The sequence below is a fragment of the Cyprinus carpio genome, chromosome B22 (assembly GCF_018340385.1).
Source record: "Cyprinus carpio isolate SPL01 chromosome B22, ASM1834038v1, whole genome shotgun sequence".
Classification (NCBI taxonomy): Eukaryota; Metazoa; Chordata; class Actinopteri; order Cypriniformes; family Cyprinidae; genus Cyprinus; species Cyprinus carpio.
In genome coordinates, this window is record NC_056618.1 from 2924703 (window position 1) to 2950621 (window position 25919).

Below are 25919 nucleotides of genomic sequence, written 5' to 3' on the forward strand. Positions count from 1 at the left end.
TGCTGTCTGACACTGGGAAACCAGGGGAGTACATCATTAACTAATGGCAGACGCACCTGTCTGGGTGTCTGATCCACACGTCTGAGAGTCGCTCTAACTGATATATTAGTAAAGATTAGATGCACCAAGAAATGAATGGATCAACAGCTCCATCTAAAGATCTGAGCTTATGATGAACAAATGGAAATTAGCCACAATTAGTCCAAGAGCATTCCACATTTCTTGAGCCTCTGTGAGTTCAGATGTGCTAGCAAGGACCTTTGGTAAGTGTCACATAGCCCGACGTTTAACATAAAGTCTGGCCCATTTTATAGCTTATTCTTTTTTTTTCTCCCGATTATCCAGTCTTTTCCACACAACCTTCTTAAGGAACCCCACGCCACAATATATACACAGAGTACAGCATAGCGTCATTATTACGCATTGTATCACTTAAACTTAAAGGCAATAAACAAAAATAAACATTCTGTCTTTACTTGAAGTATTAAATAAATAATAATAATAATAAAATCACCTAATTGCCTTGATTGTATTGACTGTCTTATAACTTTCTTACTTTGCAGAAAGAGTATTACGGCCAAAGACAGTTTTTAGTCCTGTGCAAGGATGCGTTGTCTTTAGACAGGCAGGATGCAGGAGTTGAAACTTTATTCCTTTCTGATAGAGGGATAGTTTGACTTCTTTGAATCCAGCGCGTTTCTTCGCTAAAGCTCGTATCCGGGTATAACCTCAGTGACACTCTGTTGAATTTAACATTGTGTCGCCTGGCCCAGTGAAGTGCCTTTTCCTTTTCCTAAAATCGGTGGAAACAGACAATCAATGGTCTTGGAGATTGCTCTGCTCCAGGTTTGGGACAAAGAGCACGGTGCGCACACTCAAGTTCAGGGGGACTGTCTCCGTGGTATCTTTAATTCCCAATAAAGAACTTCTGTTTTAGATACTCCAGAAATAAAGTTTAACTGGCTAGTAATGTGTGAAGTTGGTGCTGCTGTTTGTGGAGAGGTCAAAGGTCTCATGTGGGGGCCCTGGAATATTTCCTTATGGGGGCCTTGGGAGCAAAAAAAAAATTATATCTTCAAGAAATAGACTGTATTTTAATGTTGTTTTAACCCTTTCCCCAACTACACTAAGAGAATAAGAGAGATTTAAAGAATCTTTAAAGAACTATACAGGGGCTTACAGGTTTTATGGTAGTGGTGCTATATAGCACCTCATCGACTCCAAAGAACCGCTAAAGAACCAAACAGGGGCTTTACAGGTTCTCTATACAGTAGTGGTGCTATATAGCACCTTAACCTTCTGGGGTATAAGGGGGTTTTGGGGGCCTGCAGAAGATTTGACATGCCCTGACTTTTGTGCTTTTTCAGTTGCTTATAACATATACATGGCTAAAGTCTGAAAACACTATATTCAGTACAAACTGGGCTACAATAATATGTACATAGCAGGTACGTACATGATTGTGTTTTTGAGAAAACGTCTCAGTTACGTATGTAACTTGAACGTTCGGGTGATGGAGGGGCCTTCCATGGCAACCTGACACTCTCAGCGGCCAGGGCAAGCATAGCAGGTAGCTCTGGATCTGATTCGGGCAACGCCGCTCTCCCAGAAGGAGGCAACGCAGCCAAATCTTCATCTCCAGAGCCTAGCTCGTCCCCCGATGCACTGATCGACATCAGGTCATCTGCTGGTGGGCCGGATGAAGTGCTGGGCCCAGCCATGACCGAGGCATCAGAATCCGCATCGTGGTACACCAGAGGTTACGATGCTCTGGAGGAGTGAGGGGCCCGTGGAGACTCGCTAGGCGGGGAAGCCCTCACTGTGACCCTCAGATCACCCTGGCCATGAACCGAAGTAGCCCTCCTCTTGAAGGAGGAACTAGAACTGGGCATGGGGAGGGGGACTCCTCCTCGTTTGACTAAGAGGAGTCTTGATCGCAACATCGCGATGGTCATGTTCCCACAAGGAGAACATGACTCATCCACGAACGCTGCCTCAGCGTGCTCGAGGCCCAGGCACGAGATGCAGCGATCGTGACCATCAGATGGAGCCAGTAAGCGACCACATCCAGAAACGCACAAATGGAAAGACATCTTTAAAAAGATGCCCCGTCACTCGTGGAGGTCTTTTAGTAATTGCTCTTTTAGTTTTGTAAAAACACCGAAGTGTTGAAGCGCCCAGGAGGAGTTGCAGCGTGACTGCAGAATGGGAAGCTGCAGCACGCTGAGAAAAAAGCAGCAGCACTGGCAACCCCCGCTGACGTGCCGTAACACCAGCACTCGCGTCAAAAGGTTGTCTTGATGACACTCTGCTCAGGAAGCTGAAGGCTCGGCTCCGAATCGAAAAGCTGAATGTGCGACTGCACGCGCTCTCCTTATATACCTGCACTGCGGGACGGGGTGCGCGATGCAAATCTCGCACGCCAACATTCATTGGCTTGTTTTGTTAACACTCAAAGGCAATTCGTCTCTCTAGCGAGATCCCAATTCATCAGTCACTGACGTAACGTTGAATGTGACTGACTGAAAGGGAACAACATTTATGCATGGTTAGTGAAAAACTACAGTTTTGAAGTCACTGAAATAAGGTCATAAAACAAATACAGAACATTTTATCACAAGACTGTCAAACCTGGATCTTGTAGCTTTGAATTTTTTCTTCAAAATGATGTGAAAATCATCTTGTTTACTCGCTCACAGAAAACAATAGATTGATTTAAATTTTCGAAGAAACTTTTTGATTCGAAAGGGCATATGCGAGTAGGTGTGAATGATCATGAATATTAGTGTGATTTACACCTGAGAAGACAAAGGCCTGCATAATGAGCCTTTCAGTCAGGTGTGTGACTGAGAGGGAAGAGTTACAAGAAAGAATCTGAGGACAAAATAAATGTATGTATTTTTAGGTTTGTAGTTTATTTAGAATATTATTCCACAAAATAACTTGAGATACACTTGCGAGTGCAGTTAAACAGTTTATTAGGAACAATCAAAGCTGACTTTCAAAGCTGAATTTTTTGCATCATTTCTCCAGTCACACGATCCTTCAGAAGTTATTCTAATATTCTGATTTGCTACTCAAAAAAAGTGTTATTATTATTATTATTAATGTTGAAAAGAGCTCAGAAGTTTTTTCCATTTTTTTTATTTTTATTATTTATTCAAAGAACAGCATCGTTTGTAACATGATTATTGTGTTTATCATCATTTGTGTGCTAAATAAAAGTTTTATAATGTATTTTGTTACACTTGGAGTAAGACTGGAGTAATAATGCTGAAAATTTAGCTTTGATCATAGGAATAGGAATAAATTAAAATTTTAAATACATTCAAATAGAAAGCAGTTATTTTAAATAGTAAAAATATTTCACAATATTACTGCTTTAGCAAATGCAACTTTTGTATTTGTATAATGTATTTTGGATCAAATAAATGCAGGCTTGGTGCGCAGAGAATTCTTTACCAAAACATGAAAAATCTTACTATTCAAAAGCTTTTGACTGGTATTGTGTCATGTTGAAATATATAAATGAACATCACATACCTGGCATTTCCAAAGTGTATATTGTTTATGTGCTCTGAAGGAATTTTTTTTTTTTTTTTTTTTTTTTTTTTTGAAGAGACTCATGGGAGTGTGTACCTCACTTGGTCTTAGCTGTGTTCCAGGTTTCTGAGTGGGCTGCTTATTTGCATTGGCTCACTTTGCAACAGGTTCTTTTGCACTGTTATCCACACATATGAAATAAAAAAAACTAAGCATGCTGTTTACACAAGTAAACTGCATTATTAACATTATTGTGATGGTCACTGTTACTATTAGTAATTTATAGGGGAAAAAGAACACAGTTCCCACATAGCACATTTATTATCAGTGATATTTACAGCTTACTTGATACATTTATACCTCAGATGATCGCAAACACCAATGACGGGGTATAACACATTCAAAATATTTACACCAGAGTTATAAACATTAAGCTAGCAAAATTATAACTCATATTACTTTTATATCATACTGCTGTCTATGTTATAGAACATAAAAAAATAAAAAATAAAAAAAAAACATCCTGGCATCGTGAAACATTTAGATGATGTGAAAGAAATTTTCATGTTTCACTTGATTATACATTTAGTCAGGAATTAAATTTGGAAAAAGTCTAACTAGTAAAATGTGTACAAGTTATGTGAAAACTAAGACAAGAAGATTAATAAAAAAATAAAAAACTTACTCATGTTTATGATCTCTGCTGGATCAAGCTGCTTCATTCTTTTTTCTGAGGTAATCCAAAGCTTATTCCTCTCAGCGTGTCTTCTTGAGGTGAATTATGTCTTATTCCTCTCAGCGCGAAGTGAACAGTAAAAAAAAACAAAAAAAAAACTTGAGGTACAGTCTCGCTAAACATAAAGGAAACCGTTTGTGTTGTCTCGCTTTCTACAATTGCCATAAGTGCAGTTGTAGAGGGGGAACCATAAAGGCCCATGTTATGTGTCAGGTGTGTGTTCAAGTAGTTGCATTTGCTTACAATTGCCAGTGTTAGTCCATAGTTATAGGCATCGAAAGATTTATATGCCCTCAGTTTCTATTTACTATAGACGCTCAGTTTCTGGTAAGTGTGTCATGCCACTCCTGTAAGATCGTGAGTGAGTGTGTACGAGTCGGCCAATCTGGTTCCTTCAATTAAAGTTACCATTTTCAAATAACAATTGTGGTCCCGGACAGTTAGTGACATATCATATTCAGAAAAAACAAATCTTTTTTTTTTCTCCAGTTATTGTTAAAAAACAAGCAAACAAAACTTGCTAGCTAGCATTAGTGAAGTGGTCAAGGGAATCTTTCTGGCTCCACCTAAGCTCCGCCCCTGAAAAAATGTCACAATGTTTACTAACTGAAAAAGGAAACTTGGAAAGCACCCATTCAAATACTTGCACAGCAGTGTCAGTTCATGTGAAGCTCTGAGAAAGAAAAAAAAAGAAGAAGAAGAAAAAGGATTGTGGACCTTTAATAGTTTTCTGCATTCTTGGGCTTTTTGTCTTAAAAAATAATCCAATTGTATTATCCAACTCTAATCAGTTATTGTATACACTGATTGTGCTATCAAGAAAGTCACTTTGCTGACAATTCTGGAATTTCAGACATACAATATGCATCAAATACTTATTTATATAGATAAATATGTATTATTGTATAGGCAAGATAAAGTGATGTAGATGCTGTGGGGAAAACAAATTAAACTTAATCACTACAACAGTAGTTCTGTCCTCTACCATTTTAAAGTTTATGGCCCGCCCAACTCAAAATTATCCCAGGGGCTCTCAGTCATAAATACAAGTTGAGAGACCGGTTACAAAATAACTTATCTGTTGATATATTGCCCTGGTTTTAAGGAGGGATGAAGGTTGAACCTGATCAATTGCGCAACAGCCAACAGCATGAGAGTAAACAGTCAAGAGAAAAATATTTAACACATATGGAAGTACTCTGCATGCTCTGAAAAGCATGGTAGCGATCACATCATCATAAAAATCCTGTCACCGCAATGTTGATTTCCAGAAAAAAGTTTTGCCAATCAGGCAAATACTGTTCAAATGGAAATATTTTATACATTTACCACCAGTTTCTCTGCCTAGTAATGCTTGTTCAAACAAAAATTACTCCAAGAGTAAAAAAATTGACATTTTAGGAGGTCGCAAAACCCCAGATCACAGCATTTAAGGATCGATCTAAAGAGGACTCTTGTGAACTGGCTAAAGTTAGCAATCATCTCTTTACAATCAGGCAGGACAGCATGGGAAGCCACAGTTCAATAAGAAGAACATTTCTACCAACCTCAAATTTGCCTAAGACCATGTGGATGAGAAAGAATGTTTTGTGGACCGATGAGTAGATTGAACCATCGGATTTGGTTACAACAAAACTCTGCATTCACCCCATCCCAACTGTGTAGCACAGATTGGGCAGTATAATGTTTTAGGGCTGATTTGCTGTCTTTGGACCAGGACAGCTTGCCATCATTAATGAAACTATGTATACTGTGCTATATCATAAAGTTTTCTGGAGAATGTCTTTAGGGTGTCCATAAACACACTCAAGTAGCTCCACCACTCAAAAGTTAAAGCAGAAGAAATGAAATGATTCCGGATGGCCAAGTCAAAGTAGTAGTGATGATCAAGGGGCTCACACCAGATGCACAAGACAAACACATTCATTCTATTTTAGTGCAGCACTAGGTCTCAATGATTTCAGTGAGTTGACATTGTCTATGGGTCTGTGGCTTGAGGCAGAGATCAGCAGAGACCTTTCTTTAGTCAACCAGAAATTTAACTGATCCAAAAGGTTGGAGCCAAATGTAGACAAGTCTATAACAAGCCAAAATATTGTTACATCTTCAGCTCTGTACAGTTGTGGCACTGTTCTGTAGAGCAATGTGGATTTTTCCCAAGGTAATGATCTGTTGTCTGTGACCCTCAGCAAACTGTGCTTGGAAAGAAAGAGTGTGTAGCCTCTTCAGCCACTGTGAGAAGTTTCATCTTTTTCTCCTGTATCAGAAGTTTAAACATCAGTATTTAGAGGCCCTTTAAAGTTTCTCTAAGATTTATAATGGCAACAAGGCAACAGAAAGACTCACAACCAAAGCATTTTACTGCACATCCTTTCCATTCCTGTATTCCTCCCTCTACCATAAAATATGGATGTAAACTTTGTGACCTCATTTATTTAGGATTCCATGTTGAAGGAGGACACAATGTAGCAATAATTTTCAATCAAGCTAACTCCTCATTTGCTTAGCCAAAAAGATCCACTATAGTCTCTGAGCCCTTACTTTCCATGTCCTTAAAAATATAGTTTCCTCTCTCTCTCTCTCTCTCTCTCTCTCTCTATTCATTACCATCCAGCCCTTCCTAGTGTCATTGTTAAATCACTCCATAACGTTTACAGTCCAAGCTATTTGGGGATGGGGGCAGATCATCTTCATAATTCGTAATGATTCATTTGTGATATCCTTCCCATTAGATATCACTCCTAACTTGTTATTCCACTATCCGAAGTTATGAATTCACATGCTCTATAGAGAGGCATACTCATGGTCACAATAGTCACTATATATATAGCCTACATGCTGTTTCCTATAATGTCATTGTCTCTGCACTGCTTTCTAAATTATTATGCAAGTGATATATCAATAGGATTTCGGTACAACAAAAAGTCAGATTTTTGTTTGTGTTGTTATTGTGTCATTTTTCATATCTTTTTAGATAACTGGTATCAATCTCAGACAGATTTGTTCAATAGTTTGCCAGGTCTTCTTAGGTAAATGTACTTAAAGTGGTTGTTCCACATTATTAAGCAAGTCACAGTTCTCATGAAATATGGTGAGGAAGAAAGATCTTTCTGAAGACGAAAAATATGAAAAAATGCAATGTCATTTTTCTACAGCCACTTTGCAGGTTTTATCTTTGTGAGGTTTAGTTAGCAGTGACTAAAACGCAGCTTTACAGACAACTGTCAGTCTGCATGGAGAGGATCTTGAGACTCCAGGAGCTTCAAACGCATGTCTGCTGCTCAGCAGTGGCTTTTTTACAGTTGCCATTACAATACAGTTCATTTGTTTGACAGAAACTTTCCTTAATAAATCTTTATCTGACCAAGATCTTCTCACAAATCTTTTGACAGTTCAATAATCTCTATTTGCTTTTCACAAAATATTGTTTGCTTTGATGCCTTTTGCAAGACATTGCATTTTTTCATACTTTTCATCTTCAGAAAGATCTTTCTTTCTCAACACATTTCATGAGAACTGTGACTTGCTTAATAATTTGGAACAACCTCTTTAAGTAGGGTTTCCATTTACCTAAGAAGACCTGGCAAACTATTGACCAAACCTGTCTGAGATTGATACCAGTTATCTACAAAGATGTGAAAAACCACACACAAAAAAATCTGACTCTTTATTGTACCAAAATCCTATTGATATATCACTTGCATAATAATTTGGAATGCAGTGTACTCTTCATTAGGATTAGTAGAAAAAGTTGACATACTTGCAAAGTCACATGTAGTCAGCAGAATGTCTAAGTGTTAACAGATATTAAACAGACGGTCTACCAATACTCTAATAACTGCTAGTTGACATGTAGTTGCAAAGTTACTAATAGTTAATAGAATGCTAAAGTGGGCTTTCAAAGTAAAGTGTTACCAAAGGGTTGAAAAGCAACAAATGCTGCTGACTGAGTTGTACTGAACCCAGAGTACTGCAGTAAAAATTATACATAGTCATAATACAGGTTTCCTGAATTTGTTGCCATATGTCTCTTCTATTCTAGGTGGTTATGGGGCTTATGGTGCATATGGTGGTGCTGGAAGATTTTACCCAGTGGCTGGAGGTCTGAAACCAGCTAAATCAGGTGCTTACCATCCAGTGAATAGTCAGCAATGATTAAGGTGCAGTCAAGTAATTACATATAACCATTAGGCTTTCATTTAGGCACTGGGCTACCTGGAGGAGGTCTACCTGGAGGAGGTCTACCTGGAGGTGCCATTCATTCAACAAGTCTATTGATGATTTAGATTTTCTTAGTGGCTAAGTAAAAAAAAACTACACAGCTGTCTTCTAAGTCTGATTCTCTTGATTCAGGTGCTGGTGGAAAGCCTGCTAAAGGTAATATATATCTTTCAGAGTCCATCGTTTCCAGTTTACAAACACATTGTAAATGAAAAATCTTTTGAAAAGAATTGAAAGGGAAAAAGTAGGTGGGGATCTGACCTCATTTACAGAGGAAACATTCATACAGTGAAAACATACAGGTCCCTTTTTAACACCTTTTACAAATAACTTACACTGTTGGTGTTCACACGGCTATGACTCTTTTCATGGTACTCCAGTTGGCTTGAAGTTGAATTAAGGAGCCTTAGATCATGAGCCAAATCAACAAATGTGTCCCCTCTGGGACCCCGCTGGTGGTATTCGTGTACCGAAAGCCAGCACATTACTTCAGCATGTCCTTGGCAAAATCTAAAAGCAGCATGCAATGTCTGTTCTTCTGTGTTTGATATCAGTTGGAAAAGGGTTAAACAAATAAATGAACAGCCTGAAACATCAGCTTCCAGGCACTGAAATCAAATAAGACGACTTGTTTCATGTCAGAAGAATGGAGCAAGTGAGGCAAACTAAATCACTGAGGAATCACATGGATTATCTGCAATCTAGATTTGCAACCATTTGTTTAGTGATGTGACTGAATGTCTGTGTTTGTGTCCGTTCAGGGCCAGGTGCAGGAGGAACTGGTCTTCCAGGTGCAGTGAATGTATATATTTAGCAAATACTGGCATGAGTGAATTTGCCTAATTAGCCAGCAGTGATAGCCTGGTCTAAGATAGTCTCATCTTTCAATTGTTTGTTAGGTCTTGTCATTCCTCAGACCGGGGTACAAGGACTAGGCCCTGGTGGGGTTGGACCTGGGGGAAAAGCAGCAAAGGCCGGAAAAGCTCCAGTGCCGGGTAAGTGTGGGGGTCTGATTTACATCCCGTGGTAACTAGGATTTACACAAGCTCCAGTCTGGATCCAGAACACCTGAGAAGAGATGATGCCAACCCCTCAGAGGACCTCAGATGATGCTAACCCAGAGACAACATACAGAACTATTACATTTTGCTATAAGTTTGATTGCATAATTGCTGTTAATAGTGTAAATCGTCTGTTTGTTTACGTCTTTTATTGATTTTTCTGAACATTTCTGTCGTATGCACATAAACTGACAGTCACCACTGATAAGCTACTAATAAATATTGTAGAAACTTAATTTTCTGTAAAGTTGCTTTGTAATGATTTGTATCGTAAAAAGCGCTATACAAATAAACTTGAATTGAATTATATAAGCATGATTATAGATCTTTTTTTTTTTTTTTTTTTTTTTTTTTTTTTTTTGCAGGTGTGGGAGTGCCTGGACCATATCAAGGAGGACTTGTTCCTGGACAAGGTTTGTTATTTCCCTCTGTTTATGAACTATAATATGACCACATGGAATCTGCAAACGTTTTTCACATTTATGGTGCAGACTGTGGGGAACATATGCCGGATTCTGTGAGATGGCTCTATACTTGGCTAAATATATTCAACAGAGCTGAGGATGCTACACGCTTAGGCCAGAAACATATTGTATGCAAGTAGGCAAACCTACAAATTCTTGGCACACTCAAAGGGGCGATAGAGTTACCTTCACAGTGTGTAATGGATTATTCAGGTAGCTAGCTGAGTATTGTTTAACTTAACTTTAATTTCTTTGACTTGCTCAGCAAGATTGACCTCAGAGTGTTGCTCCTCCATAAATGCAGTTGACCTAAAAGAAGAAACACACCGTGGAAAACTCCAATGCCTGCATAGAAACAGACAGCAATAACGCATGACATGTATATTGCGCAAACGTGTATAGAATATATTTCCGCCAATATCAAATTAGCCAAGACATCTCATGAACAAAGGTATGTGTAGAACTTAAATGATTTCTGCAAACATCTATTGAGTTTTCTGTGCTTACATATTTAGAGCAGGCCTGCTAATCAGTCATTTGGATAAAACACCAAATTAAAATTGCACACATGGCCTTCGTTTGGTCTTGATCACTTGGATTTAAATGATTACAGGCTTCAATGGGCGGGGTGTTCTTCCTGGTGTAGCCACAGGAGCTGGACTCAAACCTAAATCAGGTGAAGTCTCAATGAAAATGACATCAGCCAATGCAATGAAATAAATTCTACCATATCTTTATGACTGACTGAATCTTTCCCATAGCTGCTGGAGGGCAGGGTCTGGTACCAGGTGGTGGTTAGTAAATGAGCATACAGCAACTGAATATTAATAATGATATCTGGATAGTGTGGAAGCAAAACTGAACAACACCTATTTGTTTAAAAAGTTTACGTTGTCTGCTGACATCCAAACAAATGATCTTTTTGCTGTAGGTGGGCGTGGATATGGACCACTGCAACAAGGAGTATTTCATGGATACCCTCTCAAATCTCCCAAAGCCCCAGGTGGAACATTTTTTTATCAGACTTTACAAACCATGCTCAGCCTGGCTCTACCACGCCTTGAAAAGAAGCATTTGCCGACTGATTATGTTTGTGGTTTTACAGCTATTAAGCAATACAATGTGAGGTTGATAGAAATAAGAAAGTAAGAATGTCTTTCATCAAACGCTTTAGATGAAACCCAGCTATATTGGATCAGTGCTTAGACTCACATTGCTAGTCATCCATTTATGTAGAAGATTGCTCTCCGGTGCGCAGAAACGTCGTGTGATTTCTCCTACATGGAGGTTCAATAGTTGAAGAGCTCAATTAATTGACAAAGTTCATTGTCATAGTTTTCATAAAAGAATTTTCATAAATTTTTCCATTTGAGGCTTGAAATGAAGTATATATTTTCACGCCTCTCTTATCGCTGCATTATCAACCTTAATCATGGACTAGGAATACATCCAGTGAAATTAGGAGAAATTGATTGCAGTATTAATATGTGAGCCTCTAGTGGAACATCCAAACTTGCACATTTGTTTTGATAAAAACCTGATACAATGTTGATAAAAATGTGTGGTCAACTTCAATGGTTTAATGCTTCAAAAGTGAGTTCATACATCAATGGAAATCATTTAGATTCTTCTTTATCATCTAACTTTTTGCAGTTTTTCGTAATATTTAATCTGTGTGCTCTTTGGTCAAACACTGACCAGGTGTTAGTTCTCCCCTAGCTCTACTGTTGAAAGTGACGTGACATACAGCCAAGTATGGTGACCCATACTCAGAATTCGTGCTCTGCATTTAACCCATCCAAAGTGCACACACACACCTTGCTCAAGGGCACTTCAGTCATGACATTGCCGGCCCGAGACCCACAACCTTAGGGTTAGGAGTCAAACTCTCTAACCACTAGGCCACGACTTCCCCACTTGTGGATAGCTTTGCTATGCATACAACACATTTGATGACACAGTATTTTTGGTATATCTTTAGTACAGTATGTCTTTATGTTTATGAACATAACATTAAGGGGGAGGCAAGCAAAATGCTTGTTTAACGAAGAGAATATTTATTAAAGATTTAAATTGAACTAAAATTATATGCATACGTAACAAATGAAAGTCTTACATCATGACTTGTCTCAACAGGGGCTGGGTTACCCTACACTGGTGGGAAACTTCCATACGGTAGGCTGCAGTGGTGACCTCCATTACATACATGCGCTGAATACCTAGTCTATGAAATGTAATAGCTTGCGTGATGATTCTCACCTGCTATGCCAAAGGTTATGGTGGTTTTGGTGGAGGTACTGGACTCCCTGGTGGGAAAGGAGGAGCTGGCTCCAAGCCGGGTTATCCAACAGGAACTGGTGTGTTATTTCAAAGCCACCATATTTGAATAACTGTAATACACTAGAGGGTGAATCTAAAAGCCTGTAAAGAACATGTCATTTTAACTCAAAACCATTAATGTAATGGGATTATTTCATATATTATTATATATTATTATTATTATATATCTTTTATATAAAATTATATATTATTTTATATATTATATCGTATATATATATATAGTCACAAAAATAATGTCCCAATTAAAAATGTCCCCAATGTTAATGCAAAATATAGTTTCTTATTTAGCCAGATTGTGTGGTGAAATAAAACCCACACATGGTCTTGACTTTGTGAGATTCACCCTAGATGAGCTAATAAAATGACTGTTACTTTCAATGACTGCAAACGGCACACGCACACACATGCACTGCAAATGCATGACCAGTAGCTGATCTATCATCTCTGTATGCAGGTGTTGGGACTTTAGGGGTATCTGCTGCACAGGCCAAAGCTGCTAAATATGGTAATAATAATTTAAGTGATTTTAAAGGCCACATGCCATAAGCTTTATCCACAGGGCAAAGAAATTAAGATGGTGGTTCAGTTATTTGTGCATAATTGTGTTCTTTTGCAAGAGATAATATCAACAGTTCATTGTTTGTCTATTCTTCAGGTACTGGAGCTGGTTTTGGTGGGGCTGGAGCTTTTCCGGGTGGTGCTGGTGGACTTTACCCTGGTGCAGGAGGTGAGGATACATTTTCCTTTGCAATCTCCAAAACCACAATAAACATTTTTATATTAAACAAATGGTCCATATTGAAATGCAAGCCATTTACTCAAGCAGATAGTTTAGTGTTTACATATTTTCTTGGGTGTTGGAGCTTGTTTAGGTGGTGTTGGAGCAGGTGGTGCTTTTTTTGTTTTTTTGTTTTGCTAATTTTGCTAAAAAAAAAAAATGGTTTAAGAGCTGCAATCAGCCATTGTGCTTTTAAAAGAAATCATTTACTCACCCGTATGCCATTCCAAAATACTTGTATTTTTTGATCTTTCGAATATTGCATGTCAAGACACCTTGTGATACGTTTGAGTTTAATGCACATGGGGCATGAGATGTGGAATTCAACAGGTTTTCTGTTTCCTAAATTTGAAGCAAAATATGTAATTGTTCTCTCTGAGCAGGTGCGGGTGTTTTTACACCAGCTCAAGCTAAAGCAGCTAAATATGGTGAGTGCATTGACTGATAACTTTGCTTTATTATGAGGCTCATAATTGGCTGATGGGCAATTGAGGCTTCCATACTGTATTACACTAGGGTGACCAAACATGCCATTTTCCCAGGACACGTCCTGGCCAGGATTTCTATATTGCCTAAAATATCCAGGTTTTGTCTTTGGATTCCTGTTTTCATATTTTATGAAGGTAATGATCGTTTGACCAATAACATGCAGACATTGTTTGTAATCGACCAATCGTGGTGCGTGAGAAGGTGGGATCTACAGAGAACGTTCAAAGCGATGCAAATACGTGTACATATTAATCTTTGAATGGAAGCAGCACTGAGCATACCGATCGGTGTATGACATCAAAGTACCGTGAGAGCGATTCAAGAGCACAAGAAGCCGTCTGCTCTCGAGCTCACACGGTACTTTGTCATACAACAATTGGTCTGCGCAGTTCAAACAAAGCCAAAACGTGGATATTTTAGGCAATATAGAAATCCTGGCCAGGACGTGTCCTGGGAAAATGGCACGTTTGGTCACCCTATTTTACACAGTCAACCAATAATCTCAAAGAAAGCAAAGCTGATGCCACACTTTTTTGGCTTGTAAATGTGTTTTTATTTGTGGTTTGACTAGGTGCTGGTCCTGGTGTTACTGGTATTGGTGGTGTACCAGGTGCAGGTGGACTCTTTCCTGGGGCAGGGGGTGAGATACAATTGTGTGTAGTAGTTAGGCTGACCAAATGTGCCATTTTCCCAAGACAAGTCCTTGCCAGGATTTCTATATTTCTAAAATATCCAGGTTTTGGCTTTGGTTTCTTGTTTTCATATTTAATGAAGGTAATGATCGTTGACCAATAACATGCAGACATTGTACATAGTCGACCAGTCATGGTGTGTGAGAAGGTGGGATCTACAGAGAACAGTCAAAGCGATGCAAATATTTGTACATATTAGTATTCAACTTGAAGCAGCACTGAGCAGACTGATCGGTGTATGACATTAATGGAGTATCCCTTTGTGGGTTTTGGTGTCTTGGGGATTTTTTGGCTTGGAGTGGTTTTTGTGTTTTTTTAATTTTGTTATTTTTTGATTTGTTTATAAATTGTAATAACACTGTAATCAGTACAAACTGGGCTACAATAATATGTAAATAGCATGTATGTACATGATTGTGTTTTTGAGAAACACAAGAACGTTTATGCGTGGTTAGTAAAAAAAACTACAAGTCACTGAAATAAGGTCATAAAACACATACAGAACATTTGTTCACAAGACTGTCAAACCTGGAGCTTGTAGACTGGAATTTTTGCTTCAAAATGATGTGAAAATCATCTTGTTTACTCACTCACAGAAAAGAATAGATTGACTTAAATTTTCCAAGACACTTTTTGTTTCAAAAGGGCATATGCGAGTAGGTGTCAACTATCATGAATATTATTGTGATTCACACCTGAGAAGACAAAGACCCACATAATGAGCTGCATAATGAGCCATTCAGTCAGGTGTGTGACTGAGAGGGAAGAGTTACAAGAAAGAATGTGAGGACAAAATAAATGTATATATTTTTATGTTTGTAGTTTATTTAGAATATATTTAATTATTCCCCAAAATAACTTGAGATTTACTTGCGAGTGCAGTTAAACAGTTTATTAGGAACAATCAAAGCTGACTTTCAAAGCTGAATTTTTAGCATCATTACTCCAGTAACACAATCCTTCAGAAATCATTCTAATATTCTGATTTGCTACTCAAAAAAACATTTATTATTATTATTATTATTATTATTATTATTATTTTTATTATTATTATTATTATTTATTTATTTATTTATTTATTTATTTATTTATTTTGAATTAATTTTGAAGTGATTGAAAGAACAGCATCGTTCTAACATGATTATTGTATTTATCATCACTTGTGTGCTAAATAAAGTTATATACATACATATATCCCAGCTTTTAAGTAGTGTAGTGTATATTGTTACACTTGGAGTAAGACTGGAGTAATGATGCTGAAAATTTAGCAAATGCAACTTTCTGTATTTTGGATCAAATAAATGCAGGCTCATGTGTCATGTTGAAATATATAAATGAACGTCACATACCTGCCATTTCCAAAATGTATATTGTTTATGTACTCTAAAGTACATACTTTTTTGAAGAGACTTTGAAGAGATGGGAGTGTGTGCCTCGCTTGGTCTTAGCTGTGTTCCAGGTTCCTGAGTGGGCTGCTTATTTGCATTGGCTCGCTTTGCAACAGGTTATTATTTATCTGAAATAAAAAAAAAAGAAAGCATGCTATTTACGCAAATAAACTGCATTATTAACATTATTGTGATGGTCACTGATACTATTAGTAATTTATAGGAATAAAAGAACACAATTACCACATAGCACATTTATTGTCAGTGATATTTACAGATTTTTTATTATTTTTTTACCTCAGACAATTGCAAACACCAATGACGGGGTATAACACATTAAAAATATTTACACCAGAGCTGTCTATGTTATAGAACATAAAAAAATAAAAAAAACATCCTGGCATCGTGAAACATTGAGATGATGTAAATGAAACTTCATAATGTTTCACCTGATTATACATTTAGTCAGGAGTTATAGTCTGGAAAAAGTCTAACTAGTAAAATGTGTACAAGTTATATGAAAACTAATACAATTAGATTAATAATAAAAAAGACTCATGTTTATCTCTGGGTCAGCCGCTTCGTTCTTCTTTCTGAGATGATCCAAATCTTATTCCTCTCAGCGGTCTTATTGAGGTGAATTATGTCTTATTCCTCTCAGCGCGAAGCGAACAGTAACAATTAAAAAATGTGAAGTACAGTCTCGCTGCTTTGTTTGCTCTGATGAGGGCGGTCACCCAACGCGAGCTTCACGTGGACGCTTATAATAACAGCGCGCTCGGCACGTGGGCATGGTCGCATTTGATATAATGAAGGGAGACGTGAAAGACGGACATCGCGTTGTTTTAATGTGGATTACTTTATCACAGAATATTTGTTTTTGGTAGCACTTGCTTAGTTTAAAAGTAGACATGTCAAGCTTTCTATAGATATATCTCTCATGTCTCTGTGTTGAGTACCATGAGAGCGATTCAAAAGCACAAGAATCCGTCTTCTCTCTAGAGCTCACACAGTACTTTGTCATACAACAATTGGTCTGCGCAGTGCAAACAAAGCCAAAACGTGGATATTTTAGGCAATATAGAATTCCTGGCCAAGACATGTCCTGGAAAAATGGCCAGTTGGTCACCCTAGTAGTAGTGTTAAATGACAGTCACTTTACTAGAATAACCCAACACTGATAAATCTCTTGTGTCAATGTGTCAAGGTCCTGGTGTGCTCTCCCCTGCTCAAGCAAAAGCTGCTAAATACGGTAAATGGATCCTTCTTATTCAGATATAGCATGGTTCTTCAATTCTGCTCCTGGAGGACCACTGTCCTGCAGAGTTTCAACCCAAGTACTGTAGTTTCAACCTAAATCAAACACCCAAAAATATCAATCAATACCTTTATGATTGCTAGAAAAGTATAGGCAGGGTTGGAACTAAACTCTGCAGGACAGTGTTCCTCCAGAAGCAGGATTGAAGAACCCTGAAACAGTGGCACCTGCAGGTGTATGGCTGTACGCACTGTGCATACCATGATTGCTTCGGCTGATCTGAGCTGTTTGTCTGCCCTGCAAATATTTCAGCAATTATGATGTGTGTTCCGTATTTCTGTCAAGTGAAATATGCATGCCACTAATAATGGATTAAACATTATTTTGAGTCATATGAATCATATGAAGCGTTTCTCCGTCACTAAAACAAACAGTATCGAGATACTTAAGAACACATAACAAATAGCGCTGAATTAACTAGATTAAACTTTAAACACAGAAAAACATGTTGTTAATGAAAACCTTTTACCCTCTCTAGAGCGCAAACACAAATATGTACTGGGTAGTTTGCCAGATCTGTTTCGCCAATGTTACTATTACAGCTTCATCTTTAGCACCTCCGTGAAAACAGACCTGAAGGGAATTATTATATCTGTGGGTCCTTGGCATCAAACTGTTTGAAAAACCACTGATCTGTGGACAGAGCAAAAACTTTAAGGATTTGGCTAACCCCGGTCATCATCTGTTTTCCCTCCTACCTTCAGGAAGGCAATACAGGTCAATCAAAACACGCACGGCCAGATTTTCAAATAGTTTTTATCCAAGAGCCATTCAGTCCCTGAACTAAGGGATTCTTTGCACTATTTATGTTAATCCTTGTGGACTGTGCAATAATTACTGTACTTAGAATTGCACTTTATTGTCTTACCTGCATCATTCACTGTTTTTTACATGGACTTTTATTAAATCATTGTGGTCTATGTGTATGTGGTTATCATATTGTAGCACCTCTATGTGTAGTCTCTGAAATTTCATTGCATTCCGATGCAATGACAAAAAAACTTGACATTGAAACTGAAATTCTGCTCTGTGTTGCTGTCACTGATCATTTGGTCCTCAAGTCTTAAAATCATGTGTAATAGTTACATTCTCAAGATACTGAATTGAACATTTAAGTGCTGTTTTTGACCAAAAAAAAAAAAAAAAGTCTGTGCATACCCTCAGATGAAATCCTGCAGGCACCCCTGCCCTGAGATATAGCACTGGAAATGTCAAACTGAGAGATCATGGTCCTGCTTTGTTCCAGGTGCAGGAGCAGTTCCTGGCGGGGTTGGGATTGGTTCTGGTGGCACTGGGATTGTGCCAGGAGCTGGAGGGGTCTATCCTGGAACGGGAGGTAAAAAATAAAAATAAATTAAATCTGTCTGTCTGTACAAAATATTATGAAGAATATTAAAACATTATAATGGTCATCATAGAGTCTCAAAATCATTTCTTTCTTTCTGCTTACTCCTGCTCAAGCAAAAGCTGCCAAATACGGTAATCATGCACCCTTATTTAGGATCCTTCTTATTCAGATATAGCATGGTTCTTCAATTCTGCTCCTGGAGGACCACTGTCCTGCAGAGTTTCGACCCAAATCAAACACCCAAAAGTGCCAATCAATGCCTTTATGATTACTAGAAAAGTACAGGCAGGGTTGGAACTAAACTCTACAGGACAGTGTTCCTCCAGAAGCAGGATTGAAGAACCCTGAGATATAGAATTGGAAATTTCAAACTGAGAGATCGTGGTCCTGCATTTTTCCAGGTACAGGTGCAGTTCCTGGTGCGGTTGGGATTGGTCCTGGTGGCACTGGGATTGTGCCAGGAGCTGGAGGGGTCTATCCTGGAACGGGAGGTAAAAAAAAAAGAATAATAATAAAAATAAAAAAAATCTGTCTGTCTGTGCAAAATATCTTGAAGAATATTAAAACATTATAATGGTTATAGAGTCTCAAAACCATTTCTTTCTTTCTAGGTCTTACTCCTGCTCAAGCAAAAGCTGCTAAATATGGTAATCATGTACCCATATTTAGGATCCTTCCTATTCAGATATAGCATGGTTCTTCAATTCTGCTCCTGGAGGACCACTGTCCTGCAGAGTTTCAACCCAAGTACTGTAACTTCTACCCAAATCAAACACCCAAAAAAGCAAATCAATGCCTTTATGATTACTAGGAAAGTACAGGCAGGGTTGGAACTAAACTCTGCAGGACCATGTACCTCCAGAAGCCGGATTGAAGAACCCTGAGATATAGCATTGGCAATTTCAAACTGAAAGATCATGGTCCTGCCTTGTTTCAGGTGCAGGAGTAGTTCCTGGTGCAGTTGGGATTGGTCCTGGTGGCACTGGGATTGTACCAGGAGCTGGAGGGTTCTATCCTGGAATGGGAGGTAAAAAAAAATCTGTCAGTCTGTGCAAAATATCTTGAAGAATATTAAAACATTATAATGGTGATAGAGTTTCAAAACCATTTCTTTCTTTCTAAGGTCTTACTCCTGCTCAAGCAAAAGCTGCTAAATACGGTAATGTTACATGCTAGCCTTTTCTAGGGGCAATGGCATAGCAGTAACACATTTTGGAGAGCGAGCACAGGAACTTTTTGTCTCCAACCCCAGCAACACTCATCCAGAAACAATAAGCTTAAACAGATATTTATTGAATCAAAAGAAAAAGATGAAGGGGAAAACATAAGCTTCAGGAGGGAGCAAAGGCCAACGAAACAAACAAGCATTTTCTAACTTAGTTATAATCCTAACTTACCTATACAGAAACAAAAATGAAAATAAATAACAGAAGAACTTGCCTATCTCCCAGACTACACATAACCAGGAGAAAAGCAATTTAAAACAAAAAAGGCACCCACCTCCCTACAGGTTTCCTTTAAAGAAAATCTTAAATTCTTAAAAATATACATCTTTAACTACATTCACAATAGCAACAATGGTTAGCACTTGTCAATAATAGAAAACAGTGGAGTTATCTGGAACAGGAGAAAAGTCCATGTGGCAAGTTATCAGAATCAGAATCAGAAAGAGCTTTATTGCCAAGTATGCATGTGGATACAAGGAATTTGCTTTAGTGACATGAGCTTCCACCACACAGAGACAACAAGCACACACAGACAAAAAAATAAATAAGTAAATAAATAAAATAAAATAAAATAAATACTGCAAAATAAATCTAAAAATAAATAAATTGTATGAACAGTTGTGCTATAGATGATAATGGAATATAATCGAGTGAGATGCAGGGATGTAGTAGGATGGAGGTGGTAACAAATAAATATAAGGATATTGCACATTTTTATTGCATAAGTGGGGAACATTTAACTGTTCATGAGGTAGATTGCCTGGGGGAAGAAACTTTTCTTGTGCTTGGCTGTCCTGGTATTTGCGGCTCTGAAGCGCCAGCCAGATGGAAAAAGTTTAAAAAGGAGGTAACTTGGATGTGAGGGATCCAGAGTGATTTTCTGAACCCTTTCCTCACTCTGGATGTATACAGTTCTTGAAGGGTGGGCAGGGGAGCACCAATAATCCTTTAAGCAGTCCGAACCATTCTCTGCAGTCTTCTGATGTCTGATTTTGTAGCTGAACCAAACCAGACAGTTATTGAAGTGCATAGAACAGACTCAATGACGGCTGAGTAGAACTGTTTCACTAGCTGAAGTCCACTATCATCTCCCCTGTTGTGAGCGTGTTCTGCTCCAGTTTGTAAAGACTGCACCAGACAGCCAGCTGCTCAACCTCTTGTCTGTAAGCAGACTCGTCACCGTCCTGGATGAGACCAATGGCTGTAGTGTCATCTGCAAACTTCAGGAGCTTGACAGAGGGGTCTTTAGAGGTGCAGTCGTTGGTGTACAGGGAGAAGAGCAGTGGGGAGAGAACACATCCCTGAGGGGCACCAGTGTTGGTGGAGCAGCTGTTTGACGTGAATTTCCACAGTCTCACTAGCTGTTGCCTGTCTGTCAGAAAGCTGGTGATCCACTGACAGATAGAGCTAGGAACAGAGAGCTGGGTCAGTTTGGTCTGGAGGGCTGTTAGGATGATGGTGTTGAAAGCCGAACTAAAGTCCACAAACAGGATCCTCATATAAGTCCCTGTTTTGTCCAGATGTTGCAGGATGAAGTGCAGTCCCATGTTTACTGCATCATCCATGGACCTGTTTGCTTGGTAAGCAAACTGCAGGGGGTCCAGTAAGGGTCCAGTAATGTGCTTCAGATAAGCCAGAACCAGTTTTTCAACGACTTCATGACAACAGATGTTAGAGCCACAGGTCTGTAGTCGTATCTTGGGTTTCTTTGGAACGGGGATGATGGTTGAGTGTTTGAAGCAGGAAGGGACTTCACACAACTCTAGAAATCTGTTGAAGATCTGTGAAAAGCTGGGGGCCAGTTGGTCAGCAAAGGTTTTCAGACAGGCTGGTGTAACACCGTCTGGGCCTGGTGCCTTTCTTCTTTTGTTCTTCCTGAAGACCTGGCGCACATCATCCTCACTGATTTGAAGAGCAGGAGGTGGGGAAAGGGGGATTGCAGGAGGTTTTAACGGTTGTGTAGGGAGATGGTCAGAATGGGTGTGGGAGGGTTCAAATCTACAATAAAACCCATTCAGGTTGGCAGCAAGTTGTTGATTCGCCTCAGTGCAGGGAGATGGTGTCTTGTAGTTTGTGATGGCTCTCAGACCTTTTCACACTGAAGTTGAGTCATTGGAAGTGAACTGATCTTCCAACTTTTTAACGTAGGTCCTTTTAGCCACTCTAATCTCTATGTTCAGTGTGTTCCTGGATTGATTGTACAAGACTCTGTCCCCATTTCTGTAGGCATCCTCTTTGGCCTGATGAAGATGTCTGAGTTTTGCTGTAAACCATGGCTTATCATTGTTGAATGTTAAATTAGTCCTGGTAGGAATGCATATATCTTCACAAAAACTAATATAGGATATTACAGTCTCTGTGAGTTTGTCCAGATTGGTAGTAGCAGCTTCAAAAACACTCCAATCAGTGAGGTCGAAACAGGCTTTTAAAGCCCACTCTGTTTCATTGGTCCATCTCTGTACAGTCTTTACTACAGGTTTAGCAGATTTAAGTTTTTGCTTGTAGGTGAAACTGATCGTGTTTGATAAACCAAAAAACAGGAAAAATGAACAAAAACAGTACAAACACTGGAGAGCCAAGCACTGAAGCAAGTCAAGTCACTTTTATTGTCACATCCCCACAGCACATGGGCCTTGGTGAGTGAAATTCTTGGGATTGTGCTCCAGAAATTGCAGAAACAATTTACATATAACCAGACTTCAACAGATGATAATGTGCAATGTGCACATATATATAGTCAGTACACACAGTGTACTATTAGACTTACTTACAGTTAGTACTACACATAATACACAGTATGTACACATTCTACATTATGTAGACATATATACACAAAGTATGCTAAGGTGAAACAGATTATACATGAACTGGATACACAAAATGTCATGGATGTACATTGGATGGTATCCAGTGGTAGCAGGTAGATTATTGTAATAAATGCAGTGTGTATGTATAGTCCAGTATTGAACTGTTGAAGTTAAAGTACAGTGTGTTTGGCATACCATATTGTAGGAGTATGCTGTAGGGTGTATCAGTTTTGACTGTTCATCAGTCTGATAGCCTGAGGGGAAAAGCTATCCCTATTGCGGGATCGGATGCTTCGGAGAAGTGTTCCTGAGGGCAGCAGAGACGGCAGTCTGTGATAAAGGTGGCTGGAGTCACTGATGATCCTCCAGGCTTTCCTTATACACCGCCTGGTGTAGATGTCCTGGAGGGAGGGAAGCTCACCTCCAACAATGTGGTGGGCAGTTCGCACGACACTTTGCAGAGCTTTGCGGTTGCCAGTGGTGCGGTTTCCAAACCAGGCAGTGATGCAGCCTGTCAGGATGCTCTCCACTGTGCAGGTGTCGAATGATTGAGGATGCTGGGACTCATTCCAAACTTCCTCAGCTGTCTCAGGAAGAAGAGGCATTGATGTGCCTTCTTCAGCACTGCATCAGTGTGGGTAGACCATGTGAGATCCTCACTGATGTTAACGCAGAGGAACAAAGCTGTTTACCCACTCCACAGGTGTCTTGTTGATAGTGATGGGTGTGTTCTCTGCTCTGTCTCCTGAAATCCACCGCCAGTTCCTTGGTCTTGTCAATGTTGAGTGAGATATGGTTCTCCTGACACCATTTAGTCAGGGTGCTCTCCTCCTCCCTCACCGTTGTGTCGTCAGCAAATTTGACGAAGACGTTGGAGCTGTGTGTGGCTGCACAGTCATGTGTGTACAGGGAGTACAGGAGTGGGCTGAGGACACAGCCCTGAGGAGCACCAGTGTTGAGGGTCAGTGGGGATTGTTGCCCATACTGACCACCTGACTTCTGCCTGTCAGGAGGTCCAGGATCCAGCTGCACAGAGATCTGTTTATTCCCAGACTCTGGAGCTTTGCAACAAGTGTGGCAGGCACTATGGTGTTAAATGCTGAGCTGTAGTCCACAAACAGCATTCTCACATTGGTGTTTTTATTTTCCAGTTGGGAGAGAGCAGTGTGTAGGGTGAAAGCAATAGCATCGTCTGTAGAACGGTTGCTATGAAATTGCTAACATCAATTCCTCAGTTGTACTGTAGTAACTTCTTAGAGAAGAAGCAGATGGGGTGGTCAATTCCACGGGAGTCCTCCTGCAGTAGGACTGCTCCAGCACCGGTAGCACTGGCCCTATTTGGAATTTAAAAGTCAAATCAAAATTAGGGGCAGACAACACTTGCAGCCTTAAAGGCATTATCACACTCAGTGCTCAACATAAAATGCTTGGTAGTACTGAGAAGGTCAATAAGAGGAGACACAATAGTGGAAAAGTTACAACAGAATCCCCGGTAGTACCCACTCATACCTAAAAACTGTTGTAAATCACACTTGTTACAGTGTGTAAGAAACTCTAGTATGGCAGCAACTTTAGCCTCAACTGGTTTAACAAAACCCTGGCCAACTTGTTTCCCCAGATACGTTACCACAGCTTTACCGATCTTACATTTAGCAAGATTCAAGGTTAAAGAGGCAGCAGCCAGGCGACTGAATACTAACTCCAAAGTCTTTATGTGCTCTTCCCAGATTTTTGAATAGATGATTACATCATCTAAGTAATCATCACAATTCAGGACACCCATCAAGACCTGCTGCATAAGGTGCTGGAAGGTGGCAGGTTAATTTCTCATGCCAAAAGCTAGAACCTCATAATATTGTAGGAAATGTTCAGAAGTGACAAACACGGAGATCTCAGATGCACATGGAGTTAGGGGCACTTGCCAATATCCCTTTAACAGGTCTAATTTGGTGACATATCTAGCAGAGCCTACAACAATCTTCTAACCAAGGCAGAGGAAAGGAGCCAGGTTTTGTTAAGGAGTTAACCTTACGGTAGTCTGTACAGAAGCGATAGGAGCCGTCAGGTTTAGGCACTAATAAACAAGACAAACTCCATGGAATCTGACTAGGCACTGCTAGACCATGCTGCAGCATATACTCAGCCTCAGATCTCATTATGTCACGCTTCCTGGGGTTTACTCTATAAAGATGTTACTTGATTGGATGAGATTCACCTACATCAATGTCATGTGTCAACATGGTCATTCTACCAGGCACATCCGAAAAGAGTGAAGGAAATTCATGAACCAATTTAATAATTTGCTCACTCTGTTCTGTTGTCAGGTGTGCAAGAAAGCTATACAAATCACTCAATATGGCAGAGTTTTGAAGCTTTTTAGCTGCAACTTGTGTAACTTTTTCAACTGGCTCATCTTTGGGCATTTCACTAACAGTTGCCACTGCAACAGGTGAAACAGAGGAGGAAATAGGCTTCTCACCATGCACAATAAACTGTTTCAACATATTTTTTGTGGCATACACGGGTCTTACAGTGTTGATCAGGAGAGTACGTATGACATAATTGGTTTCACTGAGCTTTTCTTTGACTTCATATGGACCCGAAAATATAGATCGAAACATAGAACCTGGATCACGTAAGAGAACAAGGACACTATCACCAGGTTGAAAATTAGGATTCACACTTCTCTTATTGTAGAGGGTCTTCATTCTTGATTGAGATGTAATCAAGTGTTCTCTAGCCAGTTTGTAGGCCTTATACAGTTGCTCACGAACAGTGCTGCGTAGTCAAAAAACGGTCACAGGCGGAGAGTCTTTTGCTAATAATTTTTCACTAAGCAACTTCAATGGGCCACGCACAGTGTGACTGAAAACAAGATCAGCCGGACTAAACCCAAGACTCTCTTGCTCTGCTTCACAGAGAGCAAACATAAGGTATGGAAGACCCTCAGTCCTTCCCATGGCCTACTCAATAGGAGCGCAACATTGATTTAAGGGTTTGATGAAATGTCAAGCACGCCCTGCGACTCAGGATGATACGCAGTGGAGAGCTGGTGTTTGACCCCTAACTCAGCAAGGGTCTGTGTGAATGCCTTGGATGTAAAATTCAACCCTTGGTCAGTTTGCACAACATGGGGCAGACCAAAGGTAGCGCAGAACTTCAACTCCTTAATGATGACTTTGGCTTTAATCGAGCGTAAAGGAATTGCTTCTGGGAAACGTGTGGCGGTACACATGATTGTTAGAATGTATTTGTGTTCCTGACTTAGATTTGGGCACCGGACCCACACAGTCAACAAGGCAGCTGGCAATGCAATTTGGAGGAATTGCTGCAAATCCTCATGAGATTCACGCCTCCACCTGCACATGAGCACCGTATCTTCCCAGAAATAAGCTACCATAGCATTAGACACATGAGTAAAGGAAACAGCAGCTTCGGTGCATTTTACCAATGAGGGGTCTAATTTCTGTGCAACAGCCAATTGCTCCTTACCAACCTTTAAAGGAAA

At 39.5% G+C, this 25919-nt stretch overlaps 1 protein-coding gene across 26 annotated transcripts in view; it reads left to right on the top strand.

The window, feature by feature from the left end:
• Nucleotides 1-25919, top strand: part of LOC109105478 (elastin-like) — a 118659-nt gene that overhangs the window by 49538 nt on the left and 43202 nt on the right. For 10 of the 26 annotated variants that reach the window (XM_042749768.1, XM_042749767.1, XM_042749764.1 and 7 more), the window contains exons 5-26: nucleotides 8322-8402; nucleotides 8483-8530; nucleotides 8633-8656; nucleotides 9262-9291; nucleotides 9400-9495; nucleotides 9927-9974; nucleotides 10639-10701; nucleotides 10787-10819; nucleotides 10957-11028; nucleotides 12162-12200; nucleotides 12299-12382; nucleotides 12820-12870; nucleotides 13021-13092; nucleotides 13527-13571; nucleotides 14204-14272; nucleotides 16920-16964; nucleotides 18277-18368; nucleotides 18476-18509; nucleotides 18780-18869; nucleotides 18990-19025; nucleotides 19316-19405; nucleotides 19502-19537. In XM_042749768.1, coding sequence (XP_042605702.1) covers nucleotides 8322-8402; nucleotides 8483-8530; nucleotides 8633-8656; nucleotides 9262-9291; nucleotides 9400-9495; nucleotides 9927-9974; nucleotides 10639-10701; nucleotides 10787-10819; nucleotides 10957-11028; nucleotides 12162-12200; nucleotides 12299-12382; nucleotides 12820-12870; nucleotides 13021-13092; nucleotides 13527-13571; nucleotides 14204-14272; nucleotides 16920-16964; nucleotides 18277-18368; nucleotides 18476-18509; nucleotides 18780-18869; nucleotides 18990-19025; nucleotides 19316-19405; nucleotides 19502-19537 — 1278 coding nt within the window. The remainder of the gene's footprint in view (nucleotides 1-8321; nucleotides 8403-8482; nucleotides 8531-8632; nucleotides 8657-9261; nucleotides 9292-9399; nucleotides 9496-9926; nucleotides 9975-10638; nucleotides 10702-10786; nucleotides 10820-10956; nucleotides 11029-12161; nucleotides 12201-12298; nucleotides 12383-12819; nucleotides 12871-13020; nucleotides 13093-13526; nucleotides 13572-14203; nucleotides 14273-16919; nucleotides 16965-18276; nucleotides 18369-18475; nucleotides 18510-18779; nucleotides 18870-18989; nucleotides 19026-19315; nucleotides 19406-19501; nucleotides 19538-25919) is intronic. The other 16 variants (XM_042749765.1, XM_042749778.1, XM_042749780.1 and 13 more) reach the window with 10 other exon arrangements.